We start from the raw sequence: 25,904 nt of genomic DNA, 5'->3' as shown, positions 1-25,904 counted from the left end.
GCCTCCTTTTGTGTCACCCAAGGCTTCAAAGAAGAGGAGGAAATGGTGGGGTTTTTTTTATGTTTCACTACAGACTATTGTAGCAAAGCTAACTGAATTGGAATGTGTGCACCTTCAGCTCTTCACTATGTTTATAATGGAATGACAGTACAGTAAAATTTGTCTTACTCAATTTTTAGTTTTAATTTGGACTGATCAGTTGTGTTTCTGGGGTTCCAAGGACCAACAGCATTAGGAACCAGAGGCTTTGTACAAGCCAGGTATTGTGAAAACTCTCTTGTTGTACTGTATCAATGACCTTTACTCTGAAGTGCTTGTCATCCTTACAACGAGACCCCATTCATTATGGGTGAAAGGTAATTCATTCTTTAATTTATTTAGTTTCTGGGTCTTTTTTGAGGAAAGACTATCACTCCTGTGAAATCATGTGTAGTGTTTTTCATGGTATATGCAACTACTGAATAGCTTCAAGCCTGGCTTAGTCTGTTAAAAAGAAAATGAGATGGCTGATTCACTACACTCATTTGAAAAATACTAGAATACATTGCTAAACCTTCAGCCACAATTCTGGGCAGTTTAGTCTGTCTGTTCCTGAGAAACCTACATTTAACAGACAGACCTGGTTATTCTTCACTCTTAAGAAGGGGTAGTCTTTTTATTTTAGGGACTTTGAAGACTTTGGCAGGGAATTGTAGGAAATCTCAGATTGCATCTGTCTTCATTATCTTGACAAGTAAATAAATGTATAAAAAACTTTTTGCTTTTAGTTCTGCTGATCCCGCAACTTAGAAAGAAAGATACACTAACAAAAACTGAAAATTGACAATGATGAAAAAATCAGGAAACTTTCCTATTAAAGTTTTCAGCATCTCAAAGTTTAAATAATTCCACACTGACAGTAGTAGAAGTCTGATTATGGTATAAAATAGGGTTTCATGATTTAGGTCCTAAGACTTACTTTACTTTAGTTTGTTATATTGTAGATCTTATTTTCTTTCCTGTGGAGGGTGAAAAACCTTCTGTATTTCATACAGCTCAATGTGGCAGAAATGAAAGTGGGTTAATTAGGTGCTGAAATGTTATTGTTAACTGTGTTTACTTTATCTTCAAATTTAGAATAACCAACACTGATACATATTAAGTTTGTTTTCAAGAACATGAATCTAATGACAATAATACATAGTTTGGAAAATAGTGGAGAGTTCTGTGATTTGTGAAAGGTGTTTCCCCCTTTCTAGCACACTCGGTTTTTTTGGTAAGCTTTTCATAATACAATACAAAATTACACAGAATGATTGATGGGAGGCAACCTTGCAGGTGGATAGCTGAAAAGGATTTCATTGCATTGGTCATTAAACACATTTATTTTGTCAAACATATTTGGTAACAGTTGTTGAACAAACTGTATTCTTGGAAGGTTCTCTTCATCCATTACGTTGTTTTCCCTGGTCCCACTCAGTTGTTGTCCAGTTAGTATCTACTATGGAAGTTTTAATTTGTCACTAACAAAAATAAAAAAAGAAAGGGTGCAATCAGTCAGAGAATCTTGGCATGAAAAGAAACTCTTGGTATTAATTATATTAGTCTGTCACAAGGATTTAGAGTAGTGTATTGTTCAGGGGTCATATTTATTTGAACTATGTTTTAACACAGAAACTTTTTAGAGGGTAGAGGAAGGAGATGCAACATGGATTGTACAGGGGCTTGTGAATAGGCACAGTCACATTTTTTTAAATTCAGGAACTGCAAGGAACAAGAGGGTATAATGCTGCCAGTAGTTCTAGGGCAGGGTCAGGGCAATAGTCCTTAAACTACTTCAGAGTAGCCTTCTACAGTCTGATGCCTCAGTACATGCTCACCTTATGCTCCAGGAGGTATTCTGCTCCGGGATGATTCTAAGAGCTTCCTCTTCTCTGACCCGAATTTTGCAATGTCTGAAAAGCCATGATCTAGCCATTTCTTCATTGCATTTTCCTTAGAATGAATGAGAGAGACCTAAAGGGAGGTACTTCAGAGATAACACTTTGCTTTTCTATAGCATCTTCCATCCATATTCAGTGTTTTTTACTAATTAAAGTTAACTGAGCATTGCAACACCCCTGTGAAGTAGTCAAGTATTTTATCCCCATTTTGCTAATAAGGAAATTGAGGCACAAAGAGATTTAAGTGACTGGTCAGAAGTCAAAAAGGAATTTGTTGTCAGAACCAGAACCCCAATCTTCTGACTCCCGATTCTCAGACTTAACCACAAGACCAATATAAAGCATCTGTTAATGAACTAAAAAATTTCAAAACCTGATTATATCACAGAATTGAGAACATAAAACTACAGCTGTACCTTCGTAAACACTGATCAACGTCTGTGCAAGTGAAACTAATATTCCAGCTCTGTCTCATGTACTGAGAGCTATCAACCACATTTGTTCAGTTGGCTAAACAATTGCCAGACACTTTCAGAGGTGAACTATTGAAAAATAGATACAACTTTAAAGAAAGACTAAAACCTTTACAGATAACTGAAGGCGAGATATCCAAATCCACAGTTTCCAACCTACAGTCTCTGAAAATTTTTGACTAAGGCACAAAAGGTTGTGCTATAATGCTAGCTTTCACTCCTTACTGGTTTAAGCTGTCTTTTAGTCAAGACAATGTTTTTGTTAAATCAAGTAATTTGTTTATCCTTGAGATTAAATAGGAGCAGGTAGGTGTTCAAATGATAAAAATAACCACCCTTTTGCCTGCTACTCCATGTTCCTACGTTTGTTCTTCTGCTTTTACTATAATTAATGTGAAAAGTTACACATTACTAATATGTCATTGCAAAACATTTTGAAATACTTTGTATGCAAGACAGATTAAAATAATCACCCTTCTTTCCCCTTTTTCTTCACATTCTCTTTACTTCTTTTCTCATCATGCGTTTGTGAGAAATTGATGTTGCTAATGTTATTTCATGTTATGAATAATTTTATAGTATTAGGTGCAATATGCTGTGTATTGATTTGAACAAGCTTTTATACCAGAACCCATTTGTTGTTTGCTTTTGGATATGGTGAATCCATAAAACGTAAAAAAATACCCTACATGTCCCTTCTATGTCTGTACAGGAAATTCTGTTTTCTTTCTCTTGTATAGACTGCCTCTCCCTTCATAGGGCAATCAAATCCATTTGTGCCCCAGGAAACTTAGCTGTGTCCAAGAACCTAGTTTATACAGAGGGGACCTTCATTTGAGCAGCTGGATAGCTAAAAAGGAAAAATCTTTGAAAGTAATATTCATTTTCCAAATCATTCAGTCTGTTTAGAAAACAGATTACAGATTAATTTTCTGGATAAGTAGAATAGATTTGCCCTTTTATAAAATAAGACCTGTCTCTTGGTCAATCACATTTATAATAGAACACTTTGCTGCGTTTCACTTAAATCTTTGTTAACTGCACACTGCATTATAGGAGAGAAAAAGCATGATATTTCAGTTCTAAAGACTTGTGGCTTCTTACTCAGCTTTTAAGAAACCAATACGTCTGCCTCCTTAGTTATAGTATTTGACAGATTTAAAGATGCTTTTTCTTCCTCTTAGTCTTTCTATCCTAGTTCTCACTTGTCCTCTTTTTTGTTATTGATTTATATTCCTATTCATTATGAGGAAAACAGCCAGCAAGAGGGAACCAAAAGTGAGCTACTCACCATGCGGGACTCTGTTTCCCAAGTGGCTTTCTTAATACACCCATTCCACTTCTTGAGCTAACATTTCTCTGTACCCCTTTAGTTCATAACTTTATAGGGCAAAAAGCTATAGTCTCCTCTAGTTTGTGTTCGGTGATGGGTAACATAGGATTAAGGGTTGGGATCAACCAATAATGTCCCCTTTTTCAAGTTTTTACAATCCCACTATCCTGTTTGTCTGAAAAACTCCTCAGTACAAAAATAACTGTTTTCTTGAACTGAATGTGCTGTGTTTGAGCAGGGGATTCCTCTTTGAGGCATCAAATCAGAAATGAAAGCAACCTGGGTTGGTCATCTTGGCAATCCCTAGAGCAAGATTGTTTTCTACAGTACACTTGATGCTTCATCCAGGCTAGTTTTAATACCCCAAGAAATTGAGCTTCCACCACCTCCTGTGAGAGATTATTTAACAGTCGTAGATTCATATATTCCAAGGCCTGAAAGGGATCATTTTGATAATCTAGTATGTGAGCTCCTGTATAAGATAGGCCTTAGAACATCCCAAATTTTATAGAAGAACATCCAAGTCCTGATTTAAAAATTGTCGGTGATGGAGAATCCACCACAACCCTTGGTAAATTATTCCAATGATTATATTACCTTGATAGTTAAAATATACTCATTTCCAGTCTTAATTTGTCTAGCTTCAACTTCCAGACATTTGATCATGTTATACCTTCCTCTGCTAGATTGAAGAGATCATTGTTAAATATTTGTTCCCCATATAGATACCTACAGATTGTAATCAAGTCACTTCTTAAACGTCTCTTTGTTAAACTAAATAGATTAAGCTCTTTGAGTCCATCACTGTAAGGCTTGTTTTCTAATCCTTTAATGATTCTCACGGCTGTTCTCTGAACCTGTTTCGATTTTTCCATATCCTCCTTGCATTGCGGATACCAGAACTGGACACACTATTCCTGCAGTGGTCACACTAGAGCCAAATACAGAGGTAAAATAATCTCTCGACTCCTACTCAAAGTTCCCTTATTTATGCATCCCATGATCGCATTAGCTCTTTTGGCCACAGCATCACACAGAGAGCTCATTTTCAGCTAATTATCCATGATGACCCCCCCCAGATCTTTTTCAGAGTCACTGCTTCCCAGGATAGAGTTCCCCATCCTGCAAGTGTGGCTTTACATTCTTTGTTCTGAAGTGTATACATTTAGATATATTAAAGCACATATTGTTTGCTTGCACCCAGTTTACCAAGCAATTCAGATCATTCTGAATCAGTGACCAGTCATCTTCATTATTCACCATGGTCTCATGGTCAGGATTTTTTTCCCCTGATATTACACCTAAATTTTCCCTTTGTCGTGGCATTTCTCTTAATTCTTCGAGTGCTTGCTCATGTCGATTCCATTCTAGGTGTGTGCATGCCCATGTGCACAGTCGTCGGAGATTTTTGCCATAGGGTTGGCTGTAATGCCCTCTTGAGTACTACACTAATGCGTTGGTATAATACAGGGGTTGGCAACCTCTGGCACGCGGCTTGCCAGGGTAAGAGTGCCTTGTTTTTCATCGCAAGAGCGTTAGCAGTTCTTATAGTCCATTGTTCTGTCTCCTTTGTTGTTAATTGATAGGTACTTAGTTAGATCTTTAAGTTAACTGTGCTTCATCCTACCTCGGCGCCCTCTTGATCAGACTCCATGCCTGGCACCTCAGTGTCAGCGCACACCACACCACCAGCACTGGAACCCACCTGGCATCATTCCCTCTCCCCAGTGCCTAAGATGCAGTTGGAGTTGACGGGCCCTCTGGCACCACAGAAAAAGGAGGCTTCAGGCAAAGGATCTGTGTGAGGCCACGTGCCTGCTCCGAAGCTGCTTGGGAGTACCACTGCAGGCAGAGCTCTAGTCCAGCCAGAGACCCACATCCAACTCATGGGAGCGGCAGGAGGTCCGAGGCCCTAGTAGGGTCATCTTTGCCCGAAGTGGGTCTGGCAGCCAAAGAGCAAGTAGGCCGACTAGCACTGCAGACGCCAAGCCAGGGCCCCGGTATTAATGGGGAAAACAGTTATGGGACCGTCCCATAAAGCAGTGAAGCATCCCCAATCCCTGGACCGCAGCATCAGTCCTCATCACCGCAGCCTCAGACCCCGGCACCGCAGCCAGTCCCTGATTAGAAGACACAGGCCCCTGATGTCAAGGTCTCCACTTGCAAAGCTCGGGACACCTGAGTCGTGATGCCGATCCCCGTATTCGTGGTACTGTCGGGCCTCCCACCAGAGTTCTCCACAACGTAGATCATCGCCTAGGTGGTCTCCCAGACGTCGAGCCTCCCCAGTTCAGGATTGTTCCTGGTCACGGAACTGGTCTCCAGCTCCCTGGTACCACTGTTTGGACAGGTGCCAGTCCTCACCCTCTCCTTACCCGTCACCGATGAGGGTCAATCAGCGGTCATCGGAAGGGCCATGGTCCAAGCCTGAAGGGGAGCTCAGCCCCTCGCCTATAAAAGGTGAGTCGCCACCGGACTGTGAGTTCTTCACGGCTCCTGCGGTGGTGGCAGCATGGAGGCAGGGGCAATGGCCTGCTCAGTTGCAGTACTGGCACTGGTGGGATGTACCTATTATGCCGGTCCCGTACTCCCACTGTTCCTCCCAGGTTGCATCGGAAAAGCTGTCCCTGGCACAGCCAGCACCCAAGTCAGAGCATGCTGCCAAATCCAATGCCAAGGCAACACAGCAGGCCCCGACACCCAAGGAGCAGCCCCTCCCACTGCTGTGCAGTCATCTTCGTCGTTTCCAGACAAATCAGTGGTGGGCCCCTCGCAAACGAGCAGCCCCCCCGACGACTTCAAGATGCACCAGGGCCTGCTCAAAAGGGTGGCTGCCAACCTTAACTTAGAGGCGAAGGAGCTAGCGGAGGAGTCTGACCACCTCTTTAATGTTATACCGTCCTCCACTCTGGCCCGGGTTGCATTGTCCATCCATCCAAGGGGTCCTTAACATTTCCAAGTCTTTGTAGCAGACCCCCTCTTCCATTCTGCCTACCTCCAAGAAGGTGGAAAAGAAGTACTATGTCCCTGCAAAGGGATTTGAGTACCACCCTCCAACAGGATCCCTGATCATTTCTGCCATCAATGAAAGGGCCAGGTGAGTGACACACCAAAAAATAAATGCCAACGGGCTGAACATGTTTGGCAGGAAAATTTATTCAACAGCCAGCCTGCAATTTTGGGTGTCTAAGGATTAGGCCCTGCTAGGCAGGTATAACTTCAACCTGTGGGACTCCATCAGCAAGTTAAAGGATGGCCTCCCACAAGACTGAGCCCAGGAATTTGCCGCGTTGGTGGACGAGGGCAAAGCAGTGGCAAGAAGCATTCTCCAGATGGTCTGGAACATTATGGACTTGGCAGCCAGGGTAGTCCGCACCATGGTGATCATGAGATGCAGCTCCTGGTTACAGTCCTCTGGGCTGTCCCAGGAGATGCAGACTACTCTTCCGTTTGACGGAGCAGGGCTCTTTTGGGAGCTGACCAACGCACAGCTCTATGGCCTTAAAGACTCCCGTGCCACCCTCCGTTCCTTGGGTCTTCATGCACCCCAGCAGGCTAGAAAGCCATTCTATCCCCTGCTGCCTCCGCCTCCATTGAGGTCCCAGGGTGTCCCCCCTGTCCAGCTCCTATAGAAAGATGGACATAGACAAAGGATTTAAATGGCGTCACCCTTTGTCTTCCTGTTCCTCCTTCCAGCCTTGTTCTTCCACAGGCCAAGGAAGCCAGAAGCAGGTGTTTTGAGGATGCACCCTAGGACAGCGCCCCAGTCACTTCCCAGGATCCACCCCCTGCTCTTCCCTCAACCACCTACTCCCGGTCGGCCTGGTCATGACTGACCTTGAACCATTGAGCACTCAACGTAATATCTTCAGGCTACACCCCAAGTGCCTATCCAGGGACATCTGTAGGGCGGCCACCTGGTCATCCTGCCATTATGCACTTACCCAGCAGGCCCAGGACAATGCTGGTTTTGGTAGAGCAGTACTGCAAGCCGCTATACTTTGAACTCTGAGCCCATCTCCGAGGATACAGCTTGTGAGTCACTTAGAATGGAATTGACATGAGTAAGCACTCGAAGAAGATAAAATTGTTACCTACCTTTTCGTAATTGTTGTTCTTTGAGATGTGTTGCTCATGCCTATTCCATTACCTGCCCTCCTTACCCCTCTTTGGAGTTGCCGACAAGAAGGAACTGAGAGGCCGTAGGGTCAGCAGCGCCTAATATGCATAGATGCATACCAACGCATGAGTGCGGCATTCAAGAGGGCACGATAGCCCACCCTACGGATACCACTAAGGCAAAAATCTCTGACAACTGGGTATGTGGGCGTGCACACACCTAGAATGGAATGGACATGAGCAACACATCTCGAAGAACAACAGTCACAAAAACATAGGTAACCATTTTTTATATCCTCTTGTGCCACTCAAAATAATTCTTCCCCATTCTTAATGTATACACCCTTTAAGATTTGTAGACAGCTAACATTTTGTACCTTAAAATATTTCTTAGAGAAGCTATATATTTAGCTCTTTTTAATTTTCTTTCATAAATTAATCTCTCCAGACCCCTAATTATTTTTGTTGCTCTTCTGTGAACTTGCTGCAATTTGTCAATATCTTTCTTGTTTTGAGGTGCCCAGGACAGAATGCAATATTCTAGGTGTGTAATTACTTCTCTACGCCATTACTTGGTTCCTCTGAATATACAGAGGCTATTTTTATTACCACTGCACATCGCAAATTCAAATCTAATTTGCTGTTCACCGTTGCTTGTTGGCCTCTTCAGCATTGCTCCTTTATGGATTTATACCTCTTGTTTCAGATCTGTATTTCGGTATATTTCTCCCCAGATTTCTTCACTTGCATTTTTCCATGCTGAATTTCTTTGTTACATTCTCCCCATGTTTCTAATCTCTCAAGAGCCAGTTTCTCCAGCTTTCACTGGTTTTGGCAAAATTATCTTGTTTCTTGATTATGTTGCTTGTATAACTTTTGGAAAATAATTTGTACTTTCATACATATGTGTGTCTGCTGCAAGTCCCTTAAAACCTTTTCCTGCTGTTTCTGAGATCTAGTTTTGAAACTTTTCACTTTTTTGCTATTTGATTTCCTAGTTTTGAAAAAAATTGAGAGAGTGATTCATTATGGCAGTTTCCATGTCATGGTAGTTTCCTGAGTGATTATCAGCATAGATGCAGCAGTTTCTATTCGTATATAATGCATTCATTTACTCTCTACATTTAAAACAATGCTGTTTACCTGCAGGAGGAGGAGGAAGATGCTTATGAACAAACTCTAGAGTTCCGCAGAGGAGGTGATGGTCAGCCAAGACGGTCCACACGACCAACCCAACAGTTTTATCAACCCCCAAGGGCTAGAAACTAATAGGAAAAATAAAAGGTAAATATGTAGTAGTGACATTTTATTTGTGGATCTCAGTTTCAAGAAAAGTGCATCCATTGTGGCAAAGGGTATGTACCTTAGTGTTATAATATGACGTGTTCAAAGTTACCATAATTAAAAAGAAAAAGAACTTCGTGGGATTATTTTCTGAAGCTTTGTTGAGTGTTGAGTTGCCAGTTGTGAGCAGGTTGAAAAAGTACAATAAATTATAGTAATTTCCATTATAAGATACTAGGACTAAATTTACAATGTAAAGTTCGTAGGGGAAAAAAAGGGTGTTTCTTATAAAAAGTCTTATTAAAATAAGTAAGCAATACACATGACATGGCCTGCTTTATATTGTAATAATGGCATTTTTCAGAAGTATTATGTGGCATAAGCCAAAAATCCACACCTAGAAATGACTGTTATTACAGCTTTATGTATGTACTAGAGTCTTTTAGTGTCATTGTAAAATACTTGTTTTAACAATTATACTAAATTAAAAAGTTTCATATTTTCCTTTTAAAATATTTTATCAAGTTGATAATAAAACAACCTAATATGTAATCTTTAAAATAAAGATTTACTATTAATGTCTGTTTTTTCAGAATCAACTCTTTGCAATCAGACAGAAGAAAAAGCTTTTACACAACACATTTTATACTATTTTGCTTTGATTTAGTTCTTTTTCCCCTTGACTATAAAGACTCAGTATCTTTTTGGTTGTAAATTGTGCATACATAGGGTACAATTCTGTAGACAGCACATAGACAGATGAAAAATATATTTGGTGTTTTTGTCACTGAATGTTTTGCTTGAATATTGACAGCAGAGTGGGGGCTGTCCAGTTTATTGCACTGAATGCAGCATGTATGTTTGCCTGCTTTGTGGGCAGGTGGCATATGTGTGCACAGAGGTGGATTATGGGTTTGTGGGGCACTGGGCCAGAGCAAGTGGGGGCCCCTCCCCACCCCTTCCATCCTGCAGTCCTCCCCTCTCCCCGGCGCTCCTGCTGGGGAAATGGGGTCGGGGCATAGGGCCTTCCCCTGCTCTCTAGCAGGAACCCCAGGCAGGCAGAGCGGAGCAAGTCGCTGCGCCCTGATCCTGCTTCCCAGCAGGAGTGCCGGGTGGCAGAGCGGGTCGGGGTGCAGAGGCACCCTAATTGACCCAGGCTCCTGGGCACGGACCCCGTTGGCCCAGTGGCTGATCCGTCACTGTGTATGCATTCGGTGCAAGGAGATCATGGCCCTCAGAGGCTGAGTGCAGACTCTTGAGACCAGAGTGACTGAATTGGAGGAGATAAGAGAGACAGAGGTACATAGACACAATGTTCTGGGACACAGTAGAGCAGTCCCATGCCCAGTCTGACAGCCTCTGTGCTGTTGGGAAGGATGAAAATCTTGGGGAAGGAGAACATCAAGCTGGAGCAGAGGGAAATAATCTCATAGTTGAGACCTTACTTCCAGATGATGTCATGGTATCCTCTCTCACTGAGGATGCCCCTCCTAGGAGGGAGTCCCAGTTATTAGGAAACGGCAGATAATAGTAATGGGGATTCAGTTATTAGAAATACAAAGAGTTGGGTTTGTGATGACCGGGAGAATTGCATGGTGAATTGCCTGATGAGTGCAAATGTTGCCGACCTCTCAAGCTATCTAGATAGACTTATGTGCAGTGTTCGGGAGGAGCTTATGGTTGTGGCACATGTAAGTACCAGTGACATAGGGAAAGGTAAAAGAGAAGTCCTGGAGGCCAAATTTAGGCTTCTAAGAAAGATTAAAGTCCAGGATCTCCATGGTAGTATTCTGTGAAATGCTTCCAGTTCCACACACATGGCCAGTTAAGACAGGCAGAACTTCAGAGTCTCAATGAGTGAATGAGATAATGGAGTTTGGAGAAGGGATTTAGGTTTATTACGAGCCGGGGAACAATTTCGGAAAGGAGAAATCTATACAGGAAGTATGGGCTCCACCTAAACCAAAATGGAGCTAGATCGTTGGCATGCAAAATTAAAAAGGCCATAGAGGAGTTTTTAAATTACGGGCAGGGAGAAAGCTGACAGGTTTGAAGGAGCACATGGTTCGAACAGACACATTCCTTAGGGGAGGATTTATTAATGGGGATGCTCCATATCCTAGTAAAGAGGAGAGGGCAGAAGTTGATAAAGAACATGTAGGAATTGAAGAGAAACAGACAAACAAAAGAGAGTCCCATTCAATTACATCACATGAAGGCAGACAGCTAAATATTGATAGATTTTGTAAATTCTTGAATATAAATGCAAGAAGTCTAAGATGGGTGAACTCGAGGGCCTGGTATTGAATTAGGACATTGATATAATGGGCATTGCAGAAACTTGGTGGAATCATGATAATTAATTGGACACAGTAATACCAGAGTACAAAATATATAGGAATACCAGTGTAGGTCACTGGGGAAGTGGCGCCATATGATCTAAATTAGCAAATACTACTCAAGAAAGAGACCTTGGAGTCATTGTAGATAGTTCTCTGAAAACAGCCACTTAGTGTGTAGCAGCAGTCAAAAAAGCTAACAGTATGTTAGGAACCATTAGGAAAGGATAGATAAGAAGACAGAAAATACCATAATGCCACTATGTAAGTACATCCTACGTCACCACTTTATATACTGTGTCCAGTTCTGGTTGTACCATCTCAGAAAAGATATATTAGAATTTGAAAAAGTACTGAGAAGGGTAACAAAAATAATTAGGGGTACGGAACAGCTTCCATACAAGGAGAGAGAAAAAAAAGATTGAGACTGTTCACCTGAGAAAAGCAACCACTATAGGGGCGTATGACATGAATGGTGTAGAGAAAGTGAATAAGGAAGTGTTATTTACCCCCTCACATAACACATGATCCAGAGGTCACCCAATGAAATTAGTAGGCAGCAGGTTTAAAACAAACATCAGGAAATATTTCTTCACACAAGATACAGTCAATCTGTGGAACTCATTGCCAGGTGACTGCTCCTGTTTTTTCCTATTCAGATGCCTATTCCTTCTGTTCCATGTCTAGTTACCCAAAGTCTCCTCTCAGATACATAGGTGAAATTTCTACTGAAATCAGTGTTGTCTTCCTTTGTCCAAGACTCCTGCACTCCAGCCACTTTATGAGCAATGTACACAGCCAAGTAATTTCCCTTTTTTTATTGACTCGCTGAGCCCAACAAAAAGTCTCTACAACTCTTGCATTAGAGTCTAGGCCTCAGTGAGCCTTTCGTGGAATTGTCAGGTGAAAGGATACCTGACTTCAGCACAAAAAATAGCACATAAAAATCTTCACTCTGGTCTGAATCTTTAGTGAAGATCTCTTTGCAGCTATAGTTTATTAATTTATTAATAGTTTATTATTTTAAAATTGAGATGATTCATCCTCAGAAAATGTAACTGTCATCTACACTAACAAATTTAAAAGGCAAACCACACAATCTCTAGACCCCCCCAAAACGCATGATGTTACTAAATTAAAACAATACTGCAGTGGCTATTAACAGCTGAGTTATCAAGCGTGCCCCGCTTGTTAGCTTTTTTTCTTACTTATGGATCTAATAAATCCTTCAATCTTTAAGTGTTGATCAAAGGTTGGTAATGAGTTAAGTGAGAGGTCTTAAGTCGCATCATGTTTGGTGAGCATTAACCAGTGAATCTTTTTCACTTGCCTCTTGTTTGTTTTTATTAAGCAGTATTTAAATTTGTGGTTGGCTTCTGCTATCCTCTTCCTCCTTCACATGGCTTGGAGTATATTGCTCTAAATTCCTTTGCAAGGTCTATCTCCTAGGGCAGGGATCGGCAACCTTTGGCATGCGGCTCGCCAGGGTAAGCACCCTGGCAGGCCGGGCCAGTTTGTTTACCTGCCGCGTCCACAGGTTTGGCCAATCATGATTCGCCGTGATTCGCCATCTCAGGCCAATGGGGGCTGAGGGAAGCGGCGGCCAGCACATGCCTCGGCCTGCGCCACTTCCCGCAGCCCCCATTGGCCTGGGATGGCGAACCGCAGCCAGTGGGAGGCGCGATCGGCCGAACCTGTGGACGCGGCAGGTAAACAAACTGGCCCGGCCCACCACGGTGCTTACACTGGTGAGCCACGTGCCAAAGGTTGCCGATCCTTGTTCTAGAGTATGTTTTCACTGCAGTTAGTCTAGACTATAACTAGGGCCCTACCAAATTCATGGCCATGAAAAATGCATCATGGACTATGAAATCTGGTCTTCTGTGTGCTTTTACCCTTCTATGTGCTTTTATGATACAGATTTCATAGGGGAGACCAGGATTTCTCAAATTGTGGGTCCTGACCAAAAAAGGAGTTGCAGGTGGGTCACAAGGCTATTTTAGGGGGGTTGCTGTATTGCCACCCTTACTTCTGCGCTGCTTTCAGAGCTGGGCAGCCAGAGCTGCAGGCAGCAGTGCAGAAGTAAGGGTGGCAATACAATGCCATCCATCCTTACTTCTGCGCTGGTGCGGGCTGTGCTTTGCCTTCAGAGCTGGGCTCCCGGCCAACAGCCGCCACTCTCCAACTGGCCAGCTCTGAAGGCAGCGCCGCAGCAGGAGCATTTGCAGAAGTAAGAGTAGCAGTACCACAACCCCTCCTATAATAACCATGCAGAAACACCCCCCTACACACAGACAGACAGACAGACAGACAGAACTCCTTTTTGGGTGAGGACCCCTACAATTACAACACCATGAAACTTCAGATTTAAATAGCTGAAATAATAAAATTTATTATTTTAAAAATCCCATGACTGTGAAATAGACCAAAATGGACGATGAATTTGGTAGGGCCCTACCTATAACCTGGGTGTTGGCCCAAACCCTCTTCTGTCCACACAGAAAAGCTCTAACCCAGTTTTGAGGGTGCTTTAAGCAGAGGTGCCATCCAAGAAATCTTTCCTCCATGCTGCCAATTGGTCAGAAGCTGACACCAGGCTTCTGGTAAAGCTGTGTGTGATATCAGTAAGACCCATAATTCAGGGAATGTACGCAGAATCAACAGTTCTATGATAATAACTCTTGAGAAGCTGGCAGCAGAGGGAATTGAGCAGGTGGAATCTCAGTGCTGGGACTAGTTCTCCCATAATAAATTGTGCATGAGTTTATAGAGTGGCACAATTGAATGCACTGCGTGGGATATCCTGCTAGAAATCCAGCCCATGGCACAGGCTGATACAGCACTGTTGTGGACACAGCCACATGGGTCTGGCATGGGTAGGGTTTTGCAGTGGGGATGTTCTACCCATAGTCTGCAATGAACACCACTAGTGCTTCTGAGGCGAAAGGACAAATACTTTTCTGATGCTAAAACACCCTGCTTTCTTGGGGATTATTCCTTTAGTTTTGGCAACTGGACATACAAAATGTATTCCTGACTTGTGTCTACGTGATAATTGAGCTAATTATTGACACCCTTTTAGTGTTCTCTAGAAATTCTATTTTGATAGCCTAAGACATTTACTGAGAAATTTGCTGAGAAAAGGTGAGTGAGTCACCGACACCAGACATTTCACAGATAATTAAAAATGCAAACAAACCTTTATGTATTTCTGAACCTTGTAGGGTAAAGACAAACCTGGATTCTAAATTAACTGTAGCTGCTGAGGAAAAAAAAGTCTTGAGTGTCGCGCTGAACTTAATAAAAACCCTGTTCAAAGTTCAGTGGCTGTCAATAAAGCTAACAAAATAGGAAATGATAATGAAAATATTGTATTTTCATTATTTGAATTGATGGTACAATCTGTCTTGGAATACCATGTTCAGCTGTGATCACTCTTACTTCATAAGAGATATAGAAAGAGTAATAGAAGTCCACAGATGGGTGATGATAATGGTTAGAGGCATGGACAGTCTTCCATAAGAGAGTGATGGAAAAGCTTTGGGATTGTTTAATTTAATGAGATGAAAAAGAAGGGATTTAAGAGAGTTATATTTGGTTGCTCCTTCTTACCCTTCCTCATACTGCAAGAACAAAAGGATATTTAATTAAAATGAAAGTTGTGAGATAAATTGAGATAAATCCTGGTGTTTCCCGTTGACTTCAGTGGGGCCAAGATCTAATGCCTATAGTTTAATAGGATTCAAAAAAGGATTAGGCATTTATATGGTTAATGGGAACATCCTCAGTTGCATAGTAGGGGAAAATACAGGATGGGAGGCAGTAGTAACCCTCATATTTCACAACATAAGCAAACCACTAACTGATGGGAGTTAGGAAGAAACTTCCCCAATGAGTAGATTATTCTGTAATTGTTTACTACAGGGCTCCTTCCACCTTCCTTCGAAGCTTCAAGTAGAGGCCAGTGACAGAGACAGGGTACAGGATTAGCTGGACCTGCTGGTCTGATCCTGGGTGGCAAATACGATCTTCCTAACAGTTTTCTAAAATGTCAAATATAGTTGCTTTTTTGCAGGATCTCTCTAAATTAAGTGGCTATATTTAGGTGGAAAAATATCTGCACAACGAAACAAACTTAAACACGCTCTTTCTATAGTTAGTAATTAAATTCTGCAGAGAAAATTGATATATAATTTATTTTAAAAGAAAATAGAGGATTTTTTTTTAAAAAGGTGTCTCATGAAGCTGAATACAGTTTCTCAGCATATTTTGTCATCTTTTAAGAAACAGTCCTAATAATATGTTTTAAATATCACTATACTTCTTCCTCACAATTTAAAACATTATTCCTTAGCGGAAGAAATCAGATATTTCCTCTCCTCCAATTCTGCACAGAAGCTGTTTATTTCAAAATTCGCTTAAAAAGATGTATCCAATAGCTATTTCTCACCCCAAACTTGGGGTTATTGCCCAAATGCAATAAATGGCCAATGGCAACTTACTGTTACACCTTGGCTAATGTTATCAGTCCCAATGCAGTTCAGTCTTAATGTACTTGTATTTATGCAGTGAGGTTATGCAGATCCAATATTCATTGTTATTACAACTCACTATGGAACTAAATTATTTGCACACTGACTAATATGAATCTTCAGTTGCACTAGATCAAAAAATTAAATGAGTTGCTCTCCTTGCCTGTTATAATGTAAAATCTCAGTAACTATGAGTAAATATAAACTGTTTACTTTTCCAGAAATGGGTTAGACTTTTAACCATCTCAGTAGTAAGCATTTGTGCTTAATTTTAGAACTGTGTGTTCACTAATCCGTTTGGATACTGAAGTATATCTCAAAGTTTTCTCTATTTAACTGAGTTTACTAGAAGCAACAAAGAATCCTGTGGCACCTTATAGACTAACAGACGTTTTGCAGCATGAGCTTTCGTGGGTGAATACCCACTTCTTCAGATGCAAGTGGATGCCACTTCAGATGCCCTTGCATCTGAAGAAGTGGGTATTCACCCACGAAAGCTCATGCTGCAAAACGTCTGTTAGTCTATAAGGTGCCACAGGATTCTTTGTTGCTTTTACAGATCCAGACTAACACGGCTACCCCTCTGATACTTGAGTTTACTAGGTTTGCTTTGTGGAGTTTGTGATGAGTCCAACAGAATCTATAGAGGAAATTGGCCTGTCTGAGGTGTAGGCAGGTGAAAAAAAGATCAGCTTCACATTGCAGTAGATGCGTTTTCAAACATGACAAAGACAGCCATCAGACAGGCCCTCTTAGTATCTTTTTCAGGTAGATCACTATGCTGCTCTCTGTGCATTACACTTTTTGGGGGGGGGGGGGGGGGTTTTGTTTTGTTTTTTTGGTAGTATAGTAGCAGTCATGTCTATTGCATTGTAGTATAACCTTCCAGTTTACTCTTCTAAAGACTTACTTCTCTAAGTACAGTAGAATAGATATGTACTCTTTTGGATGAAAAATAAAAATTGTACAGAAAACAGCTTTGTAGCTTATGTATCTTATTTTTTCATTTAGCGAATTTCTTGGGGGGGAGAAGTCATCAACAGCCTCCCAGTGCTCAAGACTTCTAGAAGAACTTCTGGCTTTTCCTGAGGAACAGGATACAAGAAAGACGACTAGTGTGATCAGGAGGAATCCAGAGCTGATCAGCACGCGAGATTTTTTTAAAGTTCTTAGTTGTATGAAGCAAAATACTTTTTACATATGAAAAAAGCAAATTGTTATTGCTCCCATCAATAAACCCATGGTGCACTGTTCTGTTCTTTGCCTTATATTTTATTTATTCTTAGGTATTACTTAAACTTCAGTATGATCCTTTTTATTCATTTGGAGTAGACTTTGCATCCAATCCTGCTTCCATTAAAGAAAACAGCAAAACTCCTACTACATTAAATGGAAGTAGGATAGGTCCCTTAATATTATTTTATTTTTCTAGAATAACCATTCTAAAACTTGTTAGAACATCTCGAGTAATTATTGTAGAATGGAATCATGGACTGACTCCCACACAGCTCTGTATGTTTCTTTTCTAAAATTACCTAAGGCCAAAGTTACGACTTTGCATGCTATGCTGTTCATAAAATGTGCTTAAAAGGCTAATGAAGGATAATTGGTCAGTATTTCAACAGTAATTTCCTAAACAATTTTAGCCAAATATTTCCTTTTAAAAAATTGATTGTACTTTGCTGTGGAAACAGATATTGTCTGAATGTGACACAACAAGGTATGGCTTTGCATCAAGGTACTTTTAACTGGGCGTACAGCACCAAGGACAGACTCAAAGGCACAGGAGAACACAAAGTACACTTGAACTGTTGAATATTAAATTCTCACTTTTTTGTTTCACATTTTGCTTTTATTGCTTCAGTTACTGTTGGAAATGTTTTAATTAATCTTCTCTGAAGCTTGACAAAGGGGCCCCATGTGGGGAAGGCTACATTTCACTTTAATCCTTATTGCAGAGTGGGTGAAATTTTATCCCTGTGCAGAGAGGCAGTACAAGACCTATGCACCACCCACGTCCCATGTAAGCCTTATTTTGATGGCTGAAGTGGGACTGAAGTGGTGTACAAGGGAAAGAACAAGTTAAAAATTACTTAGACAAGTTAGATGTCTTCAAGTCACAAGGGCCTGATGAAATACATCATAGAATACTCAAGGAGTTGATTGAGGAGATATCTGAGCCATTAGCGATTATCTTCTAAAAGTCATAGAAGATGGGAGAGATTCCAGAGGCCTGGAGAAGGGCAAATATAGTACCAATCTATAAAAAGGGAATAAGGACAACCTGGGGAATTACAGACCAGTCAGGTTAACTTCTGTACCCGGAAAGATAATGGAGCAAATAATTAAGCAATCAGTTTGAAAATACCTAGAAGATAATAAGGTGATAAGTAACAGCATGGATTTGTTAAGAACAAATTGTGTCAACCCAACCTAATAGCTTTCTTTGACAGAGTAACAAGCCTTGTGGATAAGTGGGAAACAGTAAATGTGGTATATTCTGATTTTAATGAGGCTTTTGATACTGTCTCTCATGACCTTCTCATAAACAAACTAGGGAAATCAACCTAGATGGAGTTACCATAAGGTGGGTGCATAACTGGTTGGAAAACTGTTCCCAGAGAATAGTCACCAGTGGTTCACAGTCAAGCTGGAAGGGCATATCAACTGGGGTCCTGCAGAGATCAGTTCTGGGTCTGAGTCTGTTCTATATCATCATCAGTGATTTAGATAATGGCATAGAGAGTACACTTATAACGTTTGCAGACAATATGAAGCTGGGAAAGGTTGCAAGTGCTTTGGAGGATAAGATTAAAATTCAAAATGGAGAAATAGTCTGAAATAAATAGGATGAAATTCAATAAGGACAAATGCAAAGTACTCCATTTAGGAAGGAACAATCAGTTGCACACATAGAAAATGGGAAATGACTGCCTAGGAAGGAGTACTGTAGAAAGGGATCTAGGGGGTCATAGTGGATCACGACCTAAATATAAGTCAACGGTGTAACACTGTTGCAAAAAAGCGAACATCATTCTGGGATGTATTAGCAGGAGTGTTGTAAGCAAGACACAATAAGTAATTATTTCCCTCTATTCAATGCTGATTAGGTGTCAGTTGATTGTGTCCAGTCTGGGTGCCACATTTCAGGAAAGATGTGGACAAATTGGAGAAAGTCCAGAGAAAAGCAACAAAAATGATTAAAGGTCTAGAAAACATGACCTATGAGAGAAGATTGAAAAAATTGGACTTCTTTAGTCCGGGGAAGAGAAAACTGAGAGGGGACATGACAACAGTTTTCAAGTACGTAAAATGTTGTTACAAGGAGGAGGGGAAAAATTGTTGTTCTTAACCTCTGAGGATAGGACAAGAAGCAATGGGCTTAAATTGCAGCAAAGGCAGATTTGGTTGGTTATTAGGTAAAACATCCTAACTATCAGGGCGGTTAGGCACTGGAATAAATTGCCTAGGGAGGTTGTGGAAACTCCGTCCTTGGAGATTTTTAAGAGCAAGTTAGACAAACACCTGTCAGGGATGGTCTAGATAATATTTAATCCTGCCTTGAGTGCAGGGAACTGGACTATAAGATGTCTCAACGTCCCTTCCAGTCCGATGATTCTATGTGACTGGGGAATCATTGGGGCCCACCACCGGTCCAGTGACCCTTTTGAAATCTGTGGGGAGTCCCCCCGGTTTCTAAGTCCTGCTCTGTTTCCCCTCAAGGTCCCTTCCAGTTCTATGATTCTACGATTGTGATGGTCCTCTGCACAAAGGTGAGTTTCACCCAGGTAAGTGTAGCAGGGTGATTTTGTTGGTCAGTAGGCCTTATGGTCTGGGCCTATGATTCCAGTCTTTTTATCAGTTCGGGGTGTTCCGGTCCTCTGGATGGACTGGCCCAGCTGAATTTGCTTCTTGGCTGGTAACCCCTCGGTCTGCCCTCCTTGGGGCCAGGAATTGTAGCTCTGGAGTGGGTAGGGGGACCTGGACCCTCCCTCTCCACCTGGTCCCTACCCAGGGCCCTGAAAGTTCAGTGGCGTGAGATGGCCTAGGTATGGCCAGCCCTTTGCTCAACTTTCCCTGGGCCATTTCCTACCAGACCTTGTGTCTCAGTTTGACGTGTAGCTGTAGTCTACTTAGTCTTTACTTCAAAATCCCTGCAGTCTAGGGTCAATGCCTATGGCCCTCTTGTGCCTCTTGCCCATGGTTCTAGGCCAGGGTGAGGAAGGATGAAACTCTCAGCCACATCCAATCAGTAGAAGCTTCTGCTGCTGCTGCAGAGTGATGCTCCTCCTGGAAATGGCCTCTCTTTCTTCCCTTAACGGGCTGCAGAAGCTCCCTTTATATTGGTCGTCTCTCCCCAGGAGCATGCTCGACAGTGCCTGAGGGACAGGGCCTTCTGGGCCTAGCCCTTCCCCTGCCTCAGCCTTATGGGGTTTGTAAACCCCATCACAGGAAGTGTTAATAACATGTATGAAAGTATCAATTCCTGGGTGGAAGTTGGATTTCTCTCTGCTAAGTGCTAATACCAACTACACCAGGAACACCAGAACTACTGCAACAAAAAGAGGATTTATATTGATGTAGTTAAATAAATTTGTATAATATATAAGGCACATGCTGTGGTCTCAAATCTGCAAACACTTATGCACATGCTTCACTCCTAAGTATGTGAGTAGTCATATTGCAGTCAAACTTTAAAATTAGCACATGCATACATTTTGGCAGGATCATAGCCTTACCTGTAATTATATATAAACGAAATCACTATCTTAGGGTACGTCTACACTATGGGATTATTCCGAATTTACATAAACCGGTTTAGCAAAACAGATTGTATAAAATCAAGTGCGCGCGGCCACACTAAACACATTAAATCGGTGGTGTGCGTCCACGGTCTGAGGCTAGCGTCGATTTCTGGAGCGTTGTACTGTGGGTAGCTATTCTGTAGCTATCCCATAGTTCCCACAGCCTCCCCCGCCCCTTGGAATTTTTGGGTTGAGATCCCAGTGCCTGATGGGGCAAAAATCATTGTCGCGGGTGGTTCTGGGTAAATGTCATCAGTCACTCCTTCCTCTGGGAAAGCAACGGCAGACAAGCATTTCGCGCCTTTTTTCCCTGGATTGCCCTGGCAGATGCCATAGCATGGCAATCATGGAGCCTGTTTTGCCTTTTGTGACTGTCACCGTATGTGTACTAGATGCCGCTCACAGAGGCGATTCAGCAGCGCTACACAGCAGCATGCTTTTGCTTTTGCACGACAGCAGAGATGGTTACCAGCCATACTGTACCATCTACCATACCATAAATCGGTAATAAGATGATCATGGTTACCAGTCCTTTTGCACTGCACCATTTGCTGCTGTCATAAGTGCCCCTGGCTGAGATCAGCCAGGGGCGCAAAAGCCAAAATTGGGAATGACTCCCTGAGTCAATCCCTCCTTTTTGGTATCTAAAAATAGAATCAGTCCTGCCTAGAATATGGGCAAGTGTACTAGAGAACCACTGTATCATAGAACCAGAGAGCACAGCTGCTCTGTGTCAGATCCAGCAGAAATTATGAGCTGTGTGCTATTCACAGGGGGTGCTCCTGCAACAACCCCACCTGTTGATTCCATTCTTCCCCCAGCCTTCCTGGGCTACCGTAGCATTGTCCCCCCACTTGTGTGATGAAGTAATAAAGAATGCAGGAATAAGACACAGTGACTTGTTAGTGAGAAATGAGTGGAAGGCAGCCTCCAGCTGCTATGATAGTCCAGACAGGACATTAAGCAGTGTGGAGGAGAGGAGCCCAGCATCCCACTGCTAGTCCAGGGGCAATTGAATCTTTTCTTTACACATGAAGGGTGGGGGCTGATGGAGCTCAGCCCCCTGTTGCTATGATGAGGACGGTTACCAGCCATACTGCACCATCTACCAGGAAAAATTAGGGCCAGGCGCCCTTGATCGACCTCACGGATGCTAGTTGGCATGGTTACCAGTCCTTTTGCACTGCCCCATGTGCCAATAGGCTGATGATGACGATGGATATCAGTCTTACTGCACCATCAGCCACCCATGGCGGGGGGGGAGCAAGGATGTTGGTGTTGAGTGCTGCAGCATCGCGTCTATCTGCAGCATTCAGTAAAGATAGGGTGACATGTAAAAGAGTCAAGAGAGGATTGTTTTCCCTTTCACTTCTGGGGGTGGGTGGGGGGGTGCGTAAATTGCCGAGCTATGCCCTGACCCACCGCGGACACTGTTTTTGACCCTAGAAGCATTTGGAGCTCAGCCAAGATTGCAAATGCTTTTCGGATACTGCAGGAACTGTGGGATAGCTTGAGTCCTCCAGTCCATGAGCGTCCATTTGATTCTTTGGCTTTCCGTTACACTTGTCACGCAGCAGTGCGCTGAGTCCCTGCTATGGCGTCTGTCTGGAGATTTTTTAAAAATGATTTTGAATTTCGTCTTCTGTAACGGAGCGCTGATAGAACAGATTTGCCTGCCCTTACTGCAATCACATCCGCATGGTCCATGCTGGAGCTCTTTTTTAATTTTGATTTCGGACTGCATCGCCACCCGTGCTGATCGGAGCTCCACGCTGGGCAAACAGGAAATATTCAAAAGTTCGCGGGGCTTTTCCTGTCTACCTGGCCACTGCATCCGAGTTCAGATAGCTGTCCAGAGCGGTCAGTGGTACACTGTGGGATACTGCCCGGAGGCCAATACTGTCGATTTGCGGCCACACTAACCCTAATCCGATATGGTAATACCGATACTAGCGCTACTCCTCTCGTTAGGGAGGAGTACAGAAACCGGTTTAAAGAGCCCTTTATATCGATATAAAGGGCCTCTCAGTGTGGACGGGTGTGGCGTTAAATCAGTTTTACGCTCCTAAAACCGGTTTAAACGCTTAGTGTAGACCAGGCCTTAGAGTAAGTGGGTTTTTTTTCTAGTCAGCTAAATAAGGAACAGAATGTTTTGCCATCCTAGTAGATCCTAAACAATGGCCTGAGAATTGTTATAAAATTCAGAAGTAAAATTGAAACAAAAAATGTAAAATTATTATCCACATATGAGCAGTACAATGTGGAAACTATTCACTGTTAATTAACACATAACTATCTAGTTTTATGAAGTTTCCTGGTTTACTTTTCAACTCCTTACGCAGAGACCATCAGTCAATCTGATCAGTGCAACTAAATTGTACCTGCAACTAAAATGACCGAATACCTAAATTATAGGTCTAATATACTGATTGCTGTTTGACATTTCCTTTCCAGCGTTATCAATGAGACCACTTACAGCAGCTATTCAACTTCACAAAGCTATACAGGTTATAGTACTACTTAAAAAGTAGTTTTGTCTTTCCAATGCTAGTAGACTGTGTGCTTGGACAAATATTATTAAGGACAGAGCCCTACAATCGATGTACCAAAGCAGTCAGTGAAATTGAAATCATTTTTTATATTATTCTGAAATCTCTTGCTTCCTTGAACTAAATCCATAAAATCCAGGAAAAGAGCAGTCTGATTTAGTGAAATGCAAAACAATACAAAGTCAATTTAAATTATCCATGAAAATTCAAAGAATCTTTACAAAATATGGTGTGCCTCTCCTCTATGGCACACTCATGTGGTTCCTGAAATTATCAGATGTAAACGGACCAGTCCACTTACAAATGAAGTGTGTACATAACTATTTTTATTTATGAAACACTGAGGTCAACATCCATGTCCCATTTCTCCCTCTGGCTACGTATGTTGCTTGGTGGTACACAGTAACTAGAAAGCTTGTGTAACTGGCCACTATGGGATTCTCATAGTCAGGGGCGGCTCTAGCGATTTCACCGCCCCAAGCACGGCGGCACGCCGCGGGGGGCCTCTGCGGGTCGCCGGAGCCGCCTGCCGCCCTCCCGGCGACCGGCAGAGCACCCCCAGCAGCATGCCGCCCCACGCACGCGCTTGGCATGCTGGGGCCTGGAGCCGCCCCTGCTCATAGTGTAAGAAGGGAACTTATTTCCCATATCTTTATAGTGCCTGTCCTATACTGAAGAAGTTATCTTTCCTGTGTTTGAGTTAACTCTGTTTAAAAGTTGCTGCGTTGCTCTGATTCTTTAGGTGCTTGAATATAATTGATTTGGTTAGATAGAGAATGTTTGCATCAACCTGTTTCTCAGGGGAAGGGCTTTTTAGTTTTTAAATGAAATATTGTCATGGCATTTAACCTTGATCATTGATCCAACGTATGGAAAAAAGAAGTTGATAATATGGGTCTCCTTATATCTTATTTCCTTGATTTACATAATTCATCTATCAAAAACAAAACACCTCTATGCACACAAACAACATAAACTCAAGCATATTAATATCAGTTAAATATTTGCCTATAAAAATATAATAGAACACCCATGCAAGAGAAAAACTAAACAAAAACTCTTCAGTAAGCCTTCTTTTTCAGAAAAAGCCTTAGTGAGGCAGGCTTTCAAGTATGCCCCAAAAGTTAACAAACTTTAGTTTGCCTGGGCTAACAAGGGAAGTAAATTCCTGATTCTAAGGTTCTCCACTGAAAATTCTGCTGTCGGTCTTCTGACATGTACTTCTAGGCAGAGCTGGATTCTTTGCTCTGAGTGACATTCAGACACCAAAATTTCCCCCCCAAAAAAGTCAATCAAAACATTTGTATGGATAAGATCAAAATGTTTTGTTATAATTTTGACTTCATTTTATATCAACAATACATATATAATGCTTGAAACAAAAACGAAATGAAATATATGTTAAATCGTGATTAATTAAAAAAATAATTGTGATTAAAAATTAATCACTATTAATCGCACTTTTAATCACACTGTTAAACAATAAAATACCAATTGAAATTTATTGAATATTTTGAATGTTTTCCTACATTTTCAAATATATTTATTTCAATTCCAACACAAACTGCAAAGTGTCCAGTGCTCACTTTGTATTGTTATTTTTATTACAAATATTTGCACTGTAAAAATCATAAACAAAAGAAATAGTATTTTTCAATTCACCTCATACAAGTACTGTAGTGCAATCTCTTTATTGTGAAAGTACAATTTACAAATGTAATTTTTTTGGTTATATAACCGCACTCAAAAACAAAATAATGTCAAACTTTAGAGCCTACAAGTCCATTCAGTCCTACTTATTGTTCAGCCAATCGCTCAGACAAACAAGTCTGTTTACATTTACAGAAGATAATGCTGCTCGCTTATTATTTACAACGTCACCTGAAAGTTAGAACAGGCATTCACATGGGACTTTTGTAGCTGGCGTTGCAAGATATTTACATGCCAGATATGCTAAACATTCAGATGCTCCTTCATGATTTGGCCACTATTCCAGAGGACATGCTTCCATGCTGATGATGTTCATTAAAAAAATATGTTAATTAAATTTGTGACTGAACTCCTGGGGGGAGAATTGCATTTCTCCTGCTCCTGTATTCTGCCATATATTTCATGTCATAGTAGTCTCGGATAATGACCCAGCACGTGTTGTTCATTTTAAAAACACTTCCACTGCAGATTTGACAAAACACGAATATGTTAGATTTCTAAAGATAGCTACAGAACTTGTCTCAAGATTTAAGAATCTGAAGTGCCTTCCCAAATCTGAGAGGGAGGAGGTGTGGAACATGCTTTCAGAAGAGTTAAAAGAGCAACACGCCAATGCGGAAACTACAGAACCCGAACCGCCAAAAAAGAAAATCAACCTTCTGGTGACATCTGACTCAGATAATGGAAATGAACGTGCATTGGTCTTCACTGCTTTGGATTGTTATCGAGCAGAACCCATCATCGGCATGAATGTATGTCCTCTGGAATCGTGGTTGAAGAATGAAGGGACATATGAATGTTTAATGCAACTGGCACGTAAATATCTTGTGACGCCAGC

The 25,904-nt window shown here is 41.7% G+C and overlaps 1 protein-coding gene across 2 annotated transcripts in view; it reads left to right on the top strand.

Annotated features, from left to right (window-relative positions):
• The window catches only part of TDRD3 (tudor domain containing 3), a 271,154-nt gene extending 253,899 nt beyond the window's left edge, over positions 1-17,255 (top strand). For both annotated transcript variants that reach the window (XM_045012123.1, XM_045012124.1), the window contains 2 exons: positions 8,997-9,131; positions 17,014-17,255. In XM_045012123.1, the coding sequence (XP_044868058.1) occupies positions 8,997-9,116 (120 nt within the window). In that variant the 3' untranslated portion in view covers positions 9,117-9,131; positions 17,014-17,255. The remainder of the gene's footprint in view (positions 1-8,996; positions 9,132-17,013) is intronic.
• Positions 17,256-25,904: the final 8,649 nt, after the last annotated feature.

The sequence above is a fragment of the Mauremys mutica genome, chromosome 1 (genome assembly GCF_020497125.1).
Source record: "Mauremys mutica isolate MM-2020 ecotype Southern chromosome 1, ASM2049712v1, whole genome shotgun sequence".
NCBI classification, from domain to species: Eukaryota; Metazoa; Chordata; order Testudines; family Geoemydidae; genus Mauremys; species Mauremys mutica.
Note: the sequence above shows the minus strand (reverse complement) of the source record. Positions and strands in the feature narration are given on the sequence as shown.